At 39.6% G+C, this 18264-nt stretch overlaps 1 protein-coding gene across 1 annotated transcript; it reads right to left on the reverse strand.

The window, feature by feature from the left end:
- Positions 1-1371: 1371 nt before the first annotated feature.
- RNMT (RNA guanine-7 methyltransferase) lies at positions 1372-18221 on the reverse strand. Its single transcript, XM_032181896.1, has 11 exons — positions 18157-18221; positions 17570-17815; positions 15785-15917; positions 14202-14324; positions 13147-13262; positions 10971-11152; positions 10202-10366; positions 9039-9156; positions 6854-6955; positions 4002-4035; positions 1372-2236 (listed from the first exon to the last, which is right to left on the reverse strand). The coding sequence occupies exons 2-11, from the start codon at positions 17744-17746 to the stop codon at positions 2199-2201; spliced, it is 1188 nt and encodes a 395-aa protein (XP_032037787.1). The 5' UTR covers positions 17747-17815; positions 18157-18221; the 3' UTR covers positions 1372-2198.
- Positions 18222-18264: the final 43 nt, after the last annotated feature.

Genomic DNA, 18264 nt, shown 5'->3' on the forward strand with positions numbered 1-18264 from the left:
CAGACTAGAGGAGAGAAAGCTTAGGAGTAGATTTCATCCATGTACGCAAATACCCGAAGGAAATTGCAAAAGTGCAAAGAAGGTGGAGAAAGGCTGTCTTTTCAGTGGTGGCCAGTGACTGGTGGAAATGGGCACAAAATGAAACACAGGAGGTTCCATCAGCAAACACTTCTTGACCGTGTGAGTGACTGTGCAATGGACACAGGTTACCTAAAGAGTTTGTAAAGTCTTCTCCATCCTTGGAGATATTCAAAAGTGATGTTGGACATAGTCTTGGGTAAACAGCTCTTGGTGACCCTGCTTGAGCAGAGGGGTTGGATCAGACAACCTTCAGAGGTCATTTTCATATCTTAACCATTCTGTGATTTTATGATGTCGGAATTTGCTTAAAAGAGAAAAGACACTCCACTGTATTTCTCCCCTTTTTATTATTCTGATTTCTTCCAAAAATAGCATAACTATGTACTTTCAAATAAAACTTGATATAAGAAATCTAACAAAACTAGCTTTGATGCACACAAATGAAGTTCAATGAAACATTTCAGCACTTCTAAATTGTCAGCATTTTTCAGCTAGTTTTAGACTCTTTTCTACTAGATATAGTACTTATTTTACTTAATTTTAGTAGCAGCTACATCCCAGTGAAGGTTACAGGTGATCTTCCGGAAGATTTAAAAAATAATAAAAAATAATAATAATAATAATAAAAAAATCAAGAATCAGAGGAAAGAGTATGACCCAATTACAGAAGGAAGGCTATACAAACTCAAATAACTTGAACGTTTAACAGGTATGTTCTTTCCTAGATTTATTACAGCTTTGCAAAAATACTTGTGTACCATCAACACTTTATGATTTAATCTGTATGTAAAATACAATAGCCATCAGCAGCAAAAAGCTACTGTTAGCCCCAAAAGGGAGAGAAAAAGCTTGAAGAAAGTTACTCACACCCTCTCAGGAGTGGGTAGCTATAGGCATGTTAAAAGCAGAGCAAACGCCATGCCAAAAATCCCTAAGCCAGCTCGAAGAGACTGACAGGCAGGAGGACAGTAGTGAGGTACTATTCTGTCTATTGGTATCATTAATTTGTATTCCCGAATAGAATCTTTGACTCTAATTTGGCAATTGTTATCCACATGCACAACTGCCCCTCCCATAGTAAAATTCTAGTATCCTAAATTGTCATACAGGTTCCATTTTAAGTTCATGATCCAATACTTGACCATGTTCTTAACACTAAGGACCGCAATAAGGTCCTCGTCACCAACAGCTCATCCTTCTGCCAAGCTTATTTGGAATTTTATGAAACAAGTAACAAACATCCTAAGATCTGTCTAATAACTTTCAAGAGACATTAAAACTACCAGAAAGTCAGGAGAGTCTTTAATATAATAGAAAATGTTCAGTAATTTAAGTTCAGCAGCTGTTATTACCACATGGTCATACCTGGAAAAACAACATAAAGACTCAAAACTGTAGAAACTCAGTTCTTTCAGAGCAGTTTTGTACAGAACAAACTTGTTTAATCATGAAAGCACCATGAACTGACACTACATATCAGCAAGCACAAAAACAAAGATTTAGAAAAAAAAAACTAGAACTTTATCATGTAAACTACACTTTGAATACCACTAAGGTAGATTTACACTGCAGGCTGGAGCACAGCACAGAGGTACTCAAACTGACTTGGGTATTATTTACCACTTAGCTCTGCATGCAATGTAGACATACCCTATATGTCTGAATATATCTCATTATGAATGAACTGAGCTTTGCAGTACAATATTTAGGCCTTCATTCTGCATCACTGAAGCCAACAGTCATTTTCCATCAGCTTCAGAAAGTACAGGGTTAGGCTGGTAACCACAAACATACTTAGCTACTAACAAAACGTTTTTTTTTTTTGTAACATGAAGTTGTGTCAAGTTCAAACGTGAGTTTTGAGAGCATGCAGATTGCTTACAAATCCTTAAAAAGACTGGTTCAGAATCTTTCTTATATATACACACACAAGTCCATCTGTCACAGACAGGCAATGTAACTCAGAATCATGAGCTTCCTCTCGTTTTTGGTAGTGTCCTGCACACTTCTGATAATTAAAAAATAAAAATAAAAAAATAGTTGCCACAATGGATTTCAGACCATTCCAACTTGTACATGGATATGATCTCTTCTTGCTGCATCCAGTATGTGAAGTTTCACAGTTGCTTCTCAAATGCAAATACCAAGTAAATACCTAGAAAAGAAAAAGAAGCACGAAGTTTCAGCTTCCTCTGCCACTCGCATAGGGGTTCAAAATTTAAACAGATTGACATCCTGCCCAAACGACTTGTTACCTGACTGCTGACACTGTAAGAACTGCCATGGTTTCCCCACAACTCTAGTATTCAATTCTAGCATAGTTTTAGATATATTTTCAAAATAGAGCTTCAAGTATGCAAAGAAGAAAATATTTCAAGTACTGTTGATACTATTGATGCAACACTGACTTCAGTTAATGTAAATGCAACTCAAATTACTATGCCATTTTACAGATAATTAACATTCCCTGCTTCAGAAAAAGTCACATGCAAGTGAGTTTAAAGAATCCTTTATACATGCAATTTTAACAGACAATAATGGGTCAAATAATCAACCTCACTTTCAATTTTTGCTTGTTTAAAATATCATTGACAAATATTTACAAATGCCAGATAGCATTTTCTCAATTACAGAACAGTGTAATTCCAGAAGCGGATCTCATCAAGTCCCCATCAGTGCCCTGGGAAATGGTTATTCAGCATATAATCAAACCAATGTGGCTACATCAGAAGTTCTTAAGCTTCATGACAGGTAAGTTAAATCACTTCAAGGCCTTGAGTCCAAATAAATGGTTTTCCACTTAAACCTAACTTTTAACAAATATTCTAGCTACACTGCAAATCTTTCTATTCCTCAGCAATAAAGCAAAGTTTTGTGTAACGAGCAAGCTGCGTTTATGTCCTAAACCATCAAAAACTCTGTACTCCAAGTCTCTCTAGAAAAAAAAAATTAAAAAGAGTACTTTGAAAATACAATCATCACTGAACTTCTGAAGGTATAAAGAGCCCCTCTCAACTAGATTCATAGATTACATAATGCTTTTACACTGTTTGAATTAACCTTTACTTTAAAAACTAAACACTAAGTAAAGACTTTTTCATTCATTAATTAAACAGCATTTTTGTTTGTTTTTAACCTACTAACACCACAAGTAAAATGGTCTGCAAAAATGCAAATACTGGTTGGCCACTGTGACACATAAGTTAGTAACAACCTGTCTGGGAGAGGACTTTTACCAACAGAATTCTCAGTCCCTTTTATGTGAGGTTTACTAAATTCAACATTGAAAAAAAAATAAGACAGCTGACGTCAAAAGTTTTCCATGAAACATGCTTACAGAATTCAAATGTATTTTAGAATATGGTATCCTTTCCCATGTCTGAGGCACAGACTTCCATTCCCTCCACCCCTTTCATAAAACATTCAAATACCTCTTCACCATTCATGCTGTTTCTTTCTGGAACATACTAACCGCTACAGGCAAAAAGAAAACTCTGTCTTCCCCAAACTGACTTGTCTATTTTTTTGATGAATATATGCCCCTACTGAAGTTTGTTTTCTAGTTGACTAGTAACAGTAGAATGTCCAAGTGTACGTTTTTGCTAGTATTAGAGGACTGACACTACCATCCTCTTTTCATACCTTCTAAGAAGGCTTCCCCAAAATGTTTTTGGTCTGAAAGTTTGCACACTTGAAACTACTTAAATAAACAGAAGTTCAACTTATTTCATGCGTTTCCCCTCACCCAATTTCTTGAGCTGTGTGTCCTATCCTGGCTATATACAGGCATTCCAATAACACAAATAAAATACTGTTTTATGTAAAATTTACATTTTCTTCCTTAATTGACAGTCTATTTATTTCATACATTTCCCACAGCAGTCACTTAGGCAACACCGAGTTTTCAAAACAGTACTTACTTGTTGCTTCCCATTCAGATTTACTCAGGGTTCCCTAGAAGAGGACATAAAAAACAGTTTAAACAAAAAGATGAGGAAACAACAAATCACCGTTTTAACTCAGGATAAACGATCTTTCGTGGACCAACTTCTAACCACCCACACTAGATGGCTATTTAGGTCCTACTTAAGCATTACCGTAGACCACAGATATTTACAACTCCAGTAGCTAGAATGATGGGGAACTAGGACACCTCAGGTAAAGGAAAACACCTAAATTACATAGGCATAGCAGAATGGGCCACCAGTCTGCTGGGCTGGATGCCTCTGCAATGCAGGGACACACTGGGTTCACTACTGCACATCTGTGTGACCTGACCTGTCTCAAGGAGCTCTTCTGCCCAAGCTGCCCAACATTTCATGCTGAAGCTGTGAAAAGGCCACAGGCCTGCCACCTTCCCCTCAGATATTGCCTATTTCCACCTGACACCAACCTCCAGACCATAAAAGCTCTACTCCAGAAGAGCAACTGAGCCCAGCTTGCATGCAATGGAAAATAATCCACCTGGGAGCCCCAGGAAGCCTACTCCTAGCCCACCTTTCAGATGAAAGCACAGTAGCGGGAGCAGTGCTCAAGTAAACAGCTGCTGCCATTTACTCCACCTATTAAGAAGCATGAGGTAACAAAGAACAAGCTCCCTTTCTGCTCTGCCTACTCCATCCTCTTCCAGTGTGCTCTCACTGCGGGCACGATTTAACCTATATGCTACCCACTGACCAGTTCTGACCAAACAATTCATCTTTTATAAGGTCAGTAAAATAAATAAAGAGACTTGTTCAGGTGACATAGCACTTACATCTCACATCTTCCCAGGCAACAACTACTTGCCAACTGCTAAGACTATCAGGCAAAAAGAGGTCTTTGGTCTTACTCAGCCATTCTCATGTTCTTAAGGTTGTTTCTTAAAAGAGGGAACCTTCTTTTTGATTTTTTTTTTTAGATTTCAAATACAGAGAGCAGGTTTCTTTTCCCTCTTGATGTAGGATTGTTATATATGCAGTAAATCCTCAATAATTCACTACATCCTCAATAATTCAGAACATGAACAGCAGGTAAGCCAATCATGAAAAATACGAAAAATCCATGTGGAAAAATGTCAAGCTGACAGCCTTGTGCTACATGCACCATAAAAAAGTTTAACGCCAGGTCTTAGTAACTGCGCACCTTACTTAAACTACAAACTTTACTCAAACTACTTAGTCTCCAGTTTTGTTTCTCTCTTGTTAAAGAACCTGAACACACGAAAGCCTACAGTTCAGACCAAAATAGCCAATACTCTGCACCAGGAACTGCTGAGCATGAGACAGTGAAATTATGCTTTTGCGAGGTTTCCATCCAGCCTGACTCCCCAAAGGCAGGTGCAGAAGCAAGCACACAGCTATATGCCACGCTGAGCAGCTGGTCTGGCTACAGACAGGATGGGCAATGGCAGCAGTTCCTGGGGGAACAGCAGATGTTGTCTGACCTCCTGCTCACTTCCCAGGAACAGCATTTGTGCAGGCTCCTGTCCGTCACACACCCCATGAGCTCTGAGACCAACACAGAAGAATTAAAAGGTTGTGAGGGGACAAGCTGCCAGGAGCACTTTGCCCCTCAAGAATTGAAATTCAGAGGAATCGTACACATGCATGGAGCGTGAGCAGACGTGGCGTTCAGGTGTCTGTCTGCTGTGTTAAACCCCAACGCCATGCCACAAAAGGCAGCAAAATTCACATTATCAACATCAAGGCTTCCACCCCAGTCTTACAAAACACTCTCAGGGGCTACAAACCCTATCACACTCCCATTACCACATAATGTAGACACAGAACTAGCCTGAAAAGTCCTGATCACAATAAGGCTAATTCAGTATCTAACTGGAAGGACAGCAGAAATGGGGTCAAACAAAAAAACTCCAACATTGTCACGTCCTGCTAGGACAGTCAAAGAAAGAAACCTCATTTACACAAATATGAGAAAGACAGGAAGATCAGAAAGGCAGCATGTCCTTTAGAAGACAAGACCAGAAGCAGCAAAAAAGTATTTAATTGGACCACTGATCTAAAATCTACTATGATCTCCATAAAAGATGTTTCAATGTTCTTTTGTTTCTGAAATAAATCAAGCTGGCAAAGCCACAGAACTGCAGAAAAATATATGACAGGCTATCAGACTAAATATTGTACAAGGTAACATTACTATCATAACAAAAAAAGGGTTTTTCCATTCCCAGATGTGAACAGAACATCATATTTAATAAGACAAAGGAGAGAAATGTATGGATGCAGGTAGGACTGGTTCAGTTCTAGTAGCCCTGCTCAAAAAAATGCAGGAAGGGCAGATTAAAAAAAATAAATAGAACTACTAAAACTGGCTGCAAATTGAGCTGGATCTTCTTCACTCAAAAAGACAACAGAAAAAATGTATAATATTTTAAATACTTACAAGATTACAAAGAAAGTTTTCAACCCTCCTCTCTGTCTGAGGATTAAAAGAAGAAAACTAGAACTTTAAATGGATAGAGTGAAGATCCAGACTCATAAGAAAATTCTTCAAATTCAAGATAGTTATGTTAGAACAGATGTCAAGGGGGGTGGCAAAACATCCTTTTCCTTCCACACCATTGCAAATTTCTTAACAGCTAACAACTTAACTGAATTTAATTCTTTAAGCAAAGGTTATAGATTAACCGCCTGTTCTATGATTTGTCATGTACACGGAGACATAGGTGGCAATTCCATTGTAGTTGAAATGAAGAAGGTATGAAACATCTGCAAGATTATGGCCTCAATTTTAGACACTGTTTGCTGTAGTGAGGTGAGAAGGTACTTACCAATGGTAACTTCGCCTTGCCATCTTTGATAAACTCTTTTGCATGCTCATAATCATCAGGTTTATCAGAAGCAAGTCTGGAATCATCAGATGTGGAGTATGGCTAGAGAAAATACAAAAAAAGAAGAAAAAAATATTAGTTAGGTAGTATGATATATTAATCACACTAGTCAAGGGTTTGCGACAATACGGCCCAAAATTGAGGTCAGTAATTATTAGGAGTATCTTAAAATTTGCATTTCTCCTTTAAAGCACCTGTCGGGTCAGGTCTGATATTTGCTACTTCCCAGAAAAATCTAATACCCAGAATTTATAAATTAACTTTCATCTACTTACATGTCTGAAACAGGACAGACAGAATAAGCTATTAAAATTATGCTCCATGTACAGCTCATTATGAACATGATCTAGACATACCCTCTTTCAGAGCAGAAACTGAACAAGTCAGCAACTGTGAAGAGAACTACTGTGAACAGAGCAGCTATAGTATTTCAAGCAGAATGCTTAAAATGCCTGAATGACACACAGGAGCTATAAACAGAAGCATAGATCCAATTCTTCAAAACTAATATATACTTATTAAAGATCCCAGTTACTGCAAAATGGTCTGTACTCAACAGTGCTGTCCTCAGTTGTATGTAGCTATTAAGTAAGACAACTCTCACTTTTCTAAGATGCTGATATGTAAGATGGTATTTCACCATGCTGCTGGAAATATGAGCACCGTCCCTCTTTGAGTCAAGAAGGGCAGTAGAGTCCACTTGTAGCCTATGTCACTAAGCTTTAAGTGTCACCACATACTCATCTAGATAGCTTTGTGCTGAAAAATTCTACCATTTGAGGTAAAACGGAAGCATATGTAACCACGATTAAAAACAAAGCCCCAAAGATAGCATCGAAAAGCTCCTCTAAAGCTGCTGAAGTCATCCAAGATAACAGCTTGAGGATAAAAGGCAATAACACTGGACAAAATCTAAGCCCGGTAACAGTTCGGTATCATTTTCTTCTATAAACACAGCTTTCCTTTTATTCCTACAAAGATTACTTTCTGACTCTTAATCAGTAGTTTTTGAACAAAGATCCAGCTTTTAGCCCATCAGCTGTAGAAGAAATGGATTACAGTTCCCACTGCGTGATACCAGGCATGATTCCTGTGTTTCTATGTAAAACAAGAAACAAACATTGGTGTTATTTGACCAGGTATGGTCAATGTGTTTCTGCTTACTTCTTAATAATAGTGAAAACTTACTTCAAATTTGTAATTTTACCCACAGAAATAAATTGCTGTACTGGATGCAGACACAAAAGTCAGTGAGGAAGGAATGGTAGGAAGTACTCCAGGCACCAGAGCAGAAATGCCCTTGCAGCCTATGGAGAAGACCGTGGTGAAACAATTTGTCCCCCTGCAGACCATCGAGAACCACATCAGGGCAGATATGCACCTGCAGATGGTGGAGGACCCCAGGCCAGAGCAAGTGGATAAGCCCTGAAGGAAGCTGCAGCCCATGTAGAGCTTGTGCTCCTGTCAGGAACTACAGCCCATGGAGAGGAGCCCATACTGGAGCAGTTTGTTCCTGAAATACTGCACCCCATGCAATGTGGTGCAGTGCTGGAGCAGCTCTTCAAGAACTGCAGCTTGTGGGAGGGACCCGCCCTGGAGCAGAGGAAAAGTATGAGGAGGAAGGAGCAGCAGAGAGGAGCTGTTCGTACAGTCCCCAACTCCACAAGCCACTCTGCAAGGAAAGGAAGTAAGGGAGTCAGAATAAAGTTGAGTCTGGGAGGAGGGAAGGCATTTTTAGTTTTGCCTTTGTTTCTCACCATACTTAGTTATTTTTTAATTTGCAATAAACTAAAATAATCTTCCCCAAGTCAAGCCTGTTTTAACCATGATGTTAACTGGTAAGCAATCTTCCTGCCTTTATCTCAACCCATAAGCTTTTTTGTCTTATTTTCTCCCTCTCCCAGTCCAGTTGAGGAAGGGAAGTGAGAGCATGCTGGGTGGGCATCTGGCTGCCAGCCGAGGTTAACTGACCACTATCACGCTTTCAGCAACAGGAGTTTAGTTCTTCTAATGGTAGTTCTTAGTTCATTGCACAATATTCACGAGAATAATTTCAGTTATTGCACAAATAATTAACAAGATGTAAAATACTATTTAAAAGAAAATAAGTTAACTCTGCATTTACCTCCAAGGCCTGCATTCTCCTTAACAGCATCTTATGCTCCTCATTCTTGACCTTTTCTTCATAGAATTCCCGAAACGTCATTTTGTAGACTAGCTTCATACCATGCTTCTTTGCCATTCTGTCAAAATAACAAGCTTGATTAGGGAAACAACAGAATTACTGTAGCTTTATTTTCAAAGAAACAATTTAAGCCACAGTGACATCTTATGGTATCCACTAGGATTACAATCGTTCTAAAATTTATCTTTCAGTAAACACAGTTAGATAAAAAAACTGTGTTACCACCACAAAACTGGACTATTTTTTTGAATTACGACAATAAAAATCTACACATAAGTGATTATAAACATTTCAACAACAAAAAAGTGTCTTCTCCTAGCACTCAAGTTAGTAATTATCATCTGCCACAGCAGCTATTATAGATATACTGAGGAATCCTCTTTCTACTAGATTTAGTGCCTTACATCTCAGTTATATGTTGACACTGTAGTCATACAACACTGAAGTTACAGGCATCAGTGGTAGAAGCTAACACTCTTCATAGAGACACAAATGAAGTGTGTGAAAATATACAGATTTGAATGGAAAACTCTACATTGTTTTAAATTCATACTGAGTTTGAATGGCCGGGGTGGAGGATATGGAAATATTTGTCTGTACCTCAGAAGACAACAGGCTAGTAATGGTATACCTGAATTCATGCAGAGGTAATAGTAAAATATACACTCAAGATATTTACAGAAGGAAGAAGTTGAAAATCGATGAACATCCAAAAAAAGTTGAATAAGGTAAGAAAGAGGCACCAGAAAGAAGAGGATACACAAGAGGGCTTGCTGAAGCACTTAAGAAAGGTAGAATAAAACCCCAAAAAGTTAAGGTTAATGAAGAAAAATTTCACAGCACTAGATGTATGCTTTCAGATGACATCAGACAGTGAAACTCCTATGCAAGATCTAGTGCAAGTCTTCACAGTTTCTGACCAGAGCACCTTCAACTGCGCACAATGGATATATACCAGATTACAGTCTTCGACAGAAATGCAAGAAACGTCTTCATTTAGAGAGACAACAAAAAACTGGAACTGCAACTGTAACAAGACAAAGTTTTCTGTTGCGCAATAAAACACTGCTCTCATTATAGATGGAATTCAAAATTTAACTTACTCTTCCAGTAATGGAAAATAAACCAAGAATTCAGGGACATCAACCACTTCTTCTAAGTGGAAATCGTATTTGCAGCCAAACAAGGGATATTCTCCCTTCTTCTCAAATTTTACACTGTATACGTCATTCCCAAATGAATTTGTTTCTGAAGCTTCTAGCCGTTTTCTACAAAAAGAGATATAAACAAACAGTAGTTGACAGACCCACTTTTCATTTTACAGAGTAAACAATGCCTAAGAGACCTGAAACTGCTTCATCCCAGTATCACGGCATCCAGGATTCCCTGTACTTTGCCACACACTGAATCCATTAAAGCAATGAAAATGAAATGAAGCAGAGGCATGCTAAATTTTAAAAGTTTATCATTCCTATACAATATGCCAAGGACCACACAGACCTAGAAAATTAACTTTTAGCCAGGCACATTCTACAGTGACAAGACAGGCTTCTTGGAACTACTACCACAGTGAACTCCGACAGCTACTCTCCAGGCTGTGGATATTTTGCCACTATTTAAATCACTACCAAAGGTTTATCTATGAAGATCCATACACACTCCAGAAGAGCCATGGGTACAAGAGACAACAGTTAGTAGAGATTGACCTGTTTGAGTCAAGTTCGTGAGAGAGATTTTCTGGACTAGAATCCAAAACTGTTGCCAAAAAAATGATTTTGTTTACACAAATGTATCAGAGCACTGTAAGAACAACTATGACTTGACAATGCTTCACAGACTTTTGGAAGACTAGTAGGATAAAAAAGTACTTACACAAGCTCAAAGCTATTTGGAGTTGTGCCAATGAAATACCCTCCAGGAGAGAGATTCCCACAAGCGTTTTTAAGCATCATGTCAGCCTGCTCATATGTCTCAAATGAGTAATGGTAAACAAATTGACAGCTGCAAATGTCAAAGCGCATATCTGGATCATTGTATTTGGAAGACAGGAGATCCTGAAATGCATTAAAGAGAAGAAAAAAGATAAACAAAACTTGTGGCAAAAGCTACACAAACAAGCATGATTCACTTACATCTTCCACCAAAATACACTACTCCCATACTTCTTTGAAGTCTTTCCACATCCACTTCTTCACAAGTTCAACAAGAACAAGCTGAAAAAGGTAAAAGTAAGAAAAAGCCCACAGCTACACTGAAAACTTGTGTTATCACGATGAAAAAAAAATAATTACTACGTCTAAAAATTAATTTCTTTTCATCAACTACGTAACTACACCAAAAGGCCAAAGCCCAAGACTACAGTTAACCTAGAAGTTTCCAGAGATATTTTAGCACTGAGGGTTTACAACCAGTCACAGATAAGCTGGAAACCACCAACAGAATCAAATGTATTTTCAGTTTACTAAGTAAACTGAAGGTAATGACAACTATCTGTAATGACAACTGGCATTCCTTTTGCTAAGAAAATATCCATTAAATATATTACTGAGGGGGAGGAGACATCATATTAAATACGGCAGCTAACAAGCCAGCCAAGTTATATTTGCTTATGTGCATTTACATGCACGTATGTAATGTAACTACACAGTCCCTTCCCCTTAATCCAGGTAACTAGTAACCCTGGAGATCTTGGAGCCCTTGAAATGTGTCACGTTAAAGCTTGACACAGTTTGACCCTGTACTCCAGCAGTTCCCAACTTTTCAGGCTTCTTTTATACAATACCAGTAGCATCCACAAATAACACAGGAGCACATGCCCCAGGGTCCACAATACACGTTCTGTACTTAATATTTCATACTTAACAGTTCTGAGTTTCTCTTCTCACCCAGACTCCCCACCCACCCACTCGCTCCCAGTCTGTAACAGTTCACACCACATTCTGTCAATGTTATGTATGAAGACAAAAATGGACACTTGGGATACCCATAGCAATTTTATCTGTTTGCTACCCCTTTGTACTTCAACAAAGAGAGAGACAGGAAACCAGCATGCAGAGGTCCAGGGGAGGAACTAGGCCAGCTGGAAGAAGGAGATTTTGCATTATATCTAACACAAAGAATAGAGATGAACTTTCAGGGAGATGAACTTTTGCGTGAGTGGACAGAGAAAACAGAATGTGCAACAGGCAATACATGTGCACGCAAGACCTAACTGCGATAATAATGTGAAAACATCCCTTTCTTTACAGGCCAAGGCTGCCTCCTCTACTCCATGACTGTAATTTTGAGCAGAGACAGATGACCTGGAAACAAGCAACTGACTCTATTCCTCAGAAAAAAAAAAAAGGTGGCAACCAAGAATTCAAGCCACCAACCCTTCCTGCAAGTCTAGGTAGGACAGGTTCAGGCTTTCCACAAGTACACTGGAACCAGCTGGGCTCTGTCCCTCAGCCTGTATCAGCAGGGCACTCTCAGCCTTCATTTCCATGGCGTGAAAGCAGTGCTGTGCACAAGACTGTTTCCTAAACCACAGCAATGTACTCCACATCACCTCCATGCCATCTGAAGCATCTGCACCATCACAGATATTTTGAAGATTAATATAATGGTAATTAAAATGCTACTAGAAAATACCGGAATAAGGAAAATTTATGTGTTAAATCACTAAGTGTCCCTTATTCATTCCACCATCAAAACACATTTGCCAAGACAGTTTTCAACATCCCATACTGGATCCTAAAACTCCAGAAGTAAGTATAAATTCCCTTTCCCTCGTCAAATGAAAGAAACCAAAAGCATCACACTTATTACCTAAGAAAGGCATCCGAGCTTCAAAAATGTTACACTGTAAAGCAGTAATCAAATGCATTTAACTAAATTTTATGCAACATTTCAGTAACCTGTGCAGTTGATTCTCCTGATAGTTCAACAACCTGGTCTTAAAAATATACAACATCCCCTAGATATTACAGCACTACCATCACCTCCTATATTTGCTTAACAAAAGAACATAAAATCTCCAAAGTATTGTAAAACCTAAAAACTGTACCTTGGTACTATCTGCTTGTATAAATTCTGCATCAAAAATACGTTCATTATAGCGACATCGAGCTTTCATGTCTTCATACCGCTGCTTGCACTGTTGCACAGAAATATCAGCAATATCTATAGAGAGAGATAAAGAAAAAATGTAAAAAGAAAAAAGATGAATGTGTAAACTTCAGACAAGAAAACTGGAACAATTACTGGAGCACTGAAAACCTGTTAGGCCGTAAGTTGATCTACAGTTACACTCTGATGTGAAGTTTTATTTCCAACTTGTAGAGAAAGAATTTAGTTTTCAGAAAGCTTTTAAGATTATACTGTAACTCTTGATTATTTTCTGCCTTTACTTCAGACAAAAGTTGTAAACTGAAGATTTTAGAAAGCTGCCATCCTCATAAGTGCAAAAAAGCCTCCAAAAGTTCACGTAATAGATACAAAGTGATTGATATGAAGCGCTGTTAGCATTAAATGTCTAGCTTCAATTAGCTAAAAGAGTGCAGCTCTGAGGGGGTTTTCAAACAGTAATGAAAGCTCTTCATCTTCTTACAGATATACAAGATACTGAAATGCAATGATTTGTGATATACGCTCATGTTTCATCACAGGAATTTTCTTTTTAAGGCTATTACTCTCACAGGCATAGTTTCACTGAATAATGACAGTTTGGACAAATTTTAAAACTCTCAGAACAGTTAAAAATACTTCAGGAGATTAGACACGGGAGAAAAGACATAAAATACATGATGTTAGTCTTTTCCCCCATGTCTTTACCCTAAGACCATCTGTGATAATATGGTATTTCTTTACTGCTACTAGCTTTTATTTATGAGTTGAACTGAGAGCTCATTACACACAGTATTAAAGGTTCTGATATTTACGCTGACAATCAAATATATGCCTTCAGGTTAAAAGACCTGAAAAAAAGCCTCTTTGACAGAAGGTGTCTCACTGCACTCTTGAGCACACTAACAAAAAAGGAAACAGTACAAGACCAGAGGTGTGGCTTTTCCCCCCATAACACTGTTATACTTTCCCTGGAAAGTTACTGTATCTTCTTACCAGTACAGACAATTTTTTTAATTCTGCCTTTTTTCCATTTCAGTAAGTCTCCACCTTTGCCACATCCCAGATCCAGAACAGTTATGTCACTCTTTTTCCGTCGTACCCGGTCTATAAATTCACCTAGAAAAACATGAGAGAGAATGCTTACACAGGTCCCTGTAATTCACTTTTATTATACAAGATCCATAGAGGACCAAAACGGTTTAAGGACTTTAAAACGTCCAACAACTTACTTTACCTATAAGTCTTGTTAACTTTAAAGACTTAAATCTCTTTTTCTATAAACCACTAATGATGAAAGCAACAACCATTAACTTTAAAGATTTTGGAAAAGGTAATTAATACTTTCTGTTATTTGACATGCTTTGCCTGTGACTGGAGCACGGCACTGGTTCCCTAACAGACAAAGGCAACACTGCTCCTGCTAAACAACTACCCCACGTGTGAGGAAAGAACAGGGCTCCCTTTCATTACCATTAAAATGAAGGCAGATGTTATTTTTAAGTATGCAAAAGCCAGAAGATTAAAAGCCAATTAAATATACCAGCCACAACTTTTTCTTGCAGTCACATCACAAGCACATTTAATGTTCTCCTCTCAGCCTTTCATAGGCTTTCCAATAACACTGGCTACTTATTTGCTGTCTTTTTACACAACATATACGAATTTTGTTTTCTTTTCCATCTCCACTATGTCTAGATTATTCTCGAGCTGACTGATGGTGGCATATTAGGCAAAACATATCAATGTGCTAGCCACTTCTCTTCACAGTAAGAGAGACAAAATATGTTTTGATACAACTGCTGCAACACCAGGCTAATGAAATGGATCATGACTGAAAGGCTGGAACACAGGTTTCAGGAACAGCTTTATGTAAACCTAAATGTTGCTTTTAACTGCTCTACCAAACAGAACAAAAAGCAGCATGCTAAGACAAATGGTGACAACGTATCCTGGCATACCTCACTCTCCATGAATTTGTGGTGTTCTACTGACAATTACTTTCTTTGAAGACAGGATGGTTTTTGTTTGGAATTAATTTGTAGCCTTCTATAAGAAGCTGCTGCTTCTTTAAAAAAATACTTTCTCTAGTTTTTCATCTTTTTAAACTACTATGTGTAATAAAGAAAATATCTTGTTTTATACATTCAAGTTTTCTGCAGAATTGCTTCATATAGACCTAAGAACTTTGAAAATAGTTTAGAAATTGTTTGAGATAGATTTAAATAACACAAAGAACTCAATCTATCAAGAACAGATTCTTTATGATTCAGTGTTGTCCCTTTCTCTTTTAAAACAGCATGAAGAAAAATGATTTCCAGTACGAACTTATTCCAGTTTTCAAGTCAATTGATCTTTAAAACTTTAGCATTTATTTCCCACTCTAACAATATAAGACACAACTGTAAGGATTCAAAATAAAATTGTAGATAAAAACAGACATTTTAATAGACTTGAAAATCTTACTGTGTTAAAGGACAAAGTTTAATAATCAACATCAGAGAGCAGTAAAGGCACATTTTGAAACAAAAATAAGTTACATTTTATTAAAGGCTAAGCAATCAATTAAGGAAACTTACCAATGAGGACACTCTTCGTCCAATTATTAAAGTTTCTGAGGTAGAATATGCGACTCTGGCTGCGTTTTTCCAATCCAACCTCTTGAAGCTCGTTATAATGTGCAGCTACAGCTTGCCCATGACCTGTCTCACTCTGCAGAAATGAGGGAAAGAATAGACTAAAGCAGAAAATTCTTCGTATTATTTTCTCATTTAATCAAGAGATGTGTCCACTTAAAAGATTTAAGAAAGGAAACAAGATACACTGGTCATCATCATTATGGGGAAAGGTTTTTGTATATGTATCTACCCTGAAACTGACTTCAGTGCTTCAATCATTGGAGCGTCAACTGCCTCAAAAATTTAATTCCATTTTCAGTTGGCCCACATAACTTCTGCTGGATGATGCCCAGCATCTTTGCTTAAGTTTTCTCAATGAATCAGTTTCATTCCCTTTAAATCAGGGACCGAAAAGGAGGATGTTCCTTCTCTCCAAGCATTATTTCACGTTTAAAGTTCTTAGAAAATCCTGGTTCAGAAATTTCATTGTTTGCTGTTAACAGAAGTGTATAAACTGCCGATTTATCCTTAATGCTGACTAGCTGATTTTGTGCAAAGCTGTCGGTGATAACTCCCAGAGCTTTGAACAAACCAGGGTAAGGGAAAGAATAATGATTTGATGACAGTATCCCATTTAATATTTATCAGCAGGCCATAGAAACGCCTGTTTTAGCCTTGAATGTAATTAGTCCAAAATAGGAAGCCCCATATGATACTGAAAAGTGCTCTGTAACTAGTTATTACGCTCCTAACATCTCTTAACCTTGAGAACAATCTCCAGTAGCACATGAAAAAGTTATAAATAAAATACAAAGTAACCGAACACAGAGCACCAACACAAATTCTGCAAGACAAAAGCATCTAACAGTACAACCAAGACTGAAGGATTCTCAGTCAGCGCCCACAAACACACCACAAAATTCCAGCCGCCATGAATTTACATTGCAATTAAAAGCAATTCCAATAGTAATCCACTAAAAAAGTCAATGCCCAGATACCTTATTATTGAAATACCAGTTGCTCAAGAAGATCTGACTTTAATATGGTATGTTTGTTCTTCAACGTTTTGTATAATTTTGGTAACCTTGAGCACATACACAGCCTTACTTGTCCGGAATAGCTATAAACCCATCATCTGTTTATTACCACACTGGGCTGACTGCAACTAACAAATATTTTGACGCTTCCTAGTCTTTTTCAGGGTAAGCACAGATGGTCCCCTGCCAGCCACTGACTTAAACAAGAGAGGCTGGCTTTGACAAGCGAGGGAGACACCTTCATACAACCCATTAAAGCACGCCAGCTGCTGCAACCACTGTTGGCCATCAGATGTAGCATCTAGATTGCTAACAGCTGCTTTCAGCCTGATCTGAAAAGAGTCGAACCTCTTTATACCCTCAGGCTGTGCAGTAACAGCATGTTCCTTGTCCTTCTGAACCTGACCCTGGAATACTTTAGCGAAGAGATGACGGGGTTAGTAGTGTTTCTGCCACGACAAAGGGTATTACTTTTTCCAGACTGATGATTAACGTCTATATATGAACACAGAAACAAAACATTAGATCAAAAACATTTTCAGATTATAAGTAGGAATTCCAAAAGGTCAAAATCGATTGGATCAGAACCACAGCACCAGCTTCTATAAGCACATATAGGATAAGGGGCAGCGTTTTACAAAGCACCGCTTTCCCCTACCGCCCCCCCCATTAACAGGAGGCACATTTCCAGCTGCTCCTCGCTACTCACCGATTTTTTGGGCGGCTCTCCCCCCTGCTCCTCCGCCTTCCTCTTCGCCCCGCCGCCCTCCTGCTGCTCGCCGCCGCCGGGGCGCGCTGTGTCGGGGCTGCCGCCCTCCTCCGCGTCTCCACGGGGCTGCTCCCCGTCCTTCGTGCCCTCCTCCGCCGCCGCGCCAAGGTCGGCCATCCCTTCCTTTCCTTTCCTTTCCCCTCCCCGGGGGCAGCGCCCTCAGGGCCGGCCGCTCACAACAGGGAGCTGCGGGCAACGGGAGCCCCCCGGGGGCGGTTGGCGCCTGGCGGCCGCCATTTTGAAAGGCAGCGCCCGGGGGCAACGGCCCCACCGCGAGGCCCCGCCCCCAACACGAGGCCACACCCCCAACCCCATGGCCACGCCTCCATCCACCATAACCACGCCCCTAAGCCCGTGACCACGCCCCCAACCGCCGAGACCACGCCCCCCCGCTGCCCACCGCCCCCCCCGCCCCCCCTCCGCCGCCTGCCCGTGCCCGTTGCCCCGCTCCCTTCCCCTCCCCCCCCCCGCCGCCTCCGCCGCCGCCGCGCCGCGGGCCAGGAGGGCGGAGGCGGCGCGGCGCTCACCCCGCCGGGCGCTCCGCCATCCCGCTTGCGGAAGCGGCCCCCTCCGCCGCGGCGTCACGTCCGGCGTACAACGGGGAGGGCTGCCCCGCGGCGCTGCGCTGCGCATGC

Source organism: Aythya fuligula, chromosome 2, assembly GCF_009819795.1.
Source record: "Aythya fuligula isolate bAytFul2 chromosome 2, bAytFul2.pri, whole genome shotgun sequence".
In the NCBI taxonomy this organism is placed as follows: Eukaryota; Metazoa; Chordata; class Aves; order Anseriformes; family Anatidae; genus Aythya; species Aythya fuligula.

What these genes read in the sequence shown, in the direction of transcription:
- RNMT (XM_032181896.1), bottom strand. Translation starts at nt 17,746, where the DNA reads ATGGCCGACCTTGGCGCGGCGGCGGAGGAGGGCACGAAGGACGGGGAG. An exon ending in CCAAATAGCTTTGAGCTTGT is followed by an intron (nt 10,367 to 10,970) that starts GTAAGTACTTTT and finishes CTCTTTTTGTAG; the next exon opens with AAAACGGCTAGAAGCTTCAG. An exon ending in TATTTTCCATTACTGGAAGA is followed by an intron (nt 9,157 to 10,201) that starts GTAAGTTAAATT and finishes TTATTTTGACAG; the next exon opens with AATGGCAAAGAAGCATGGTA.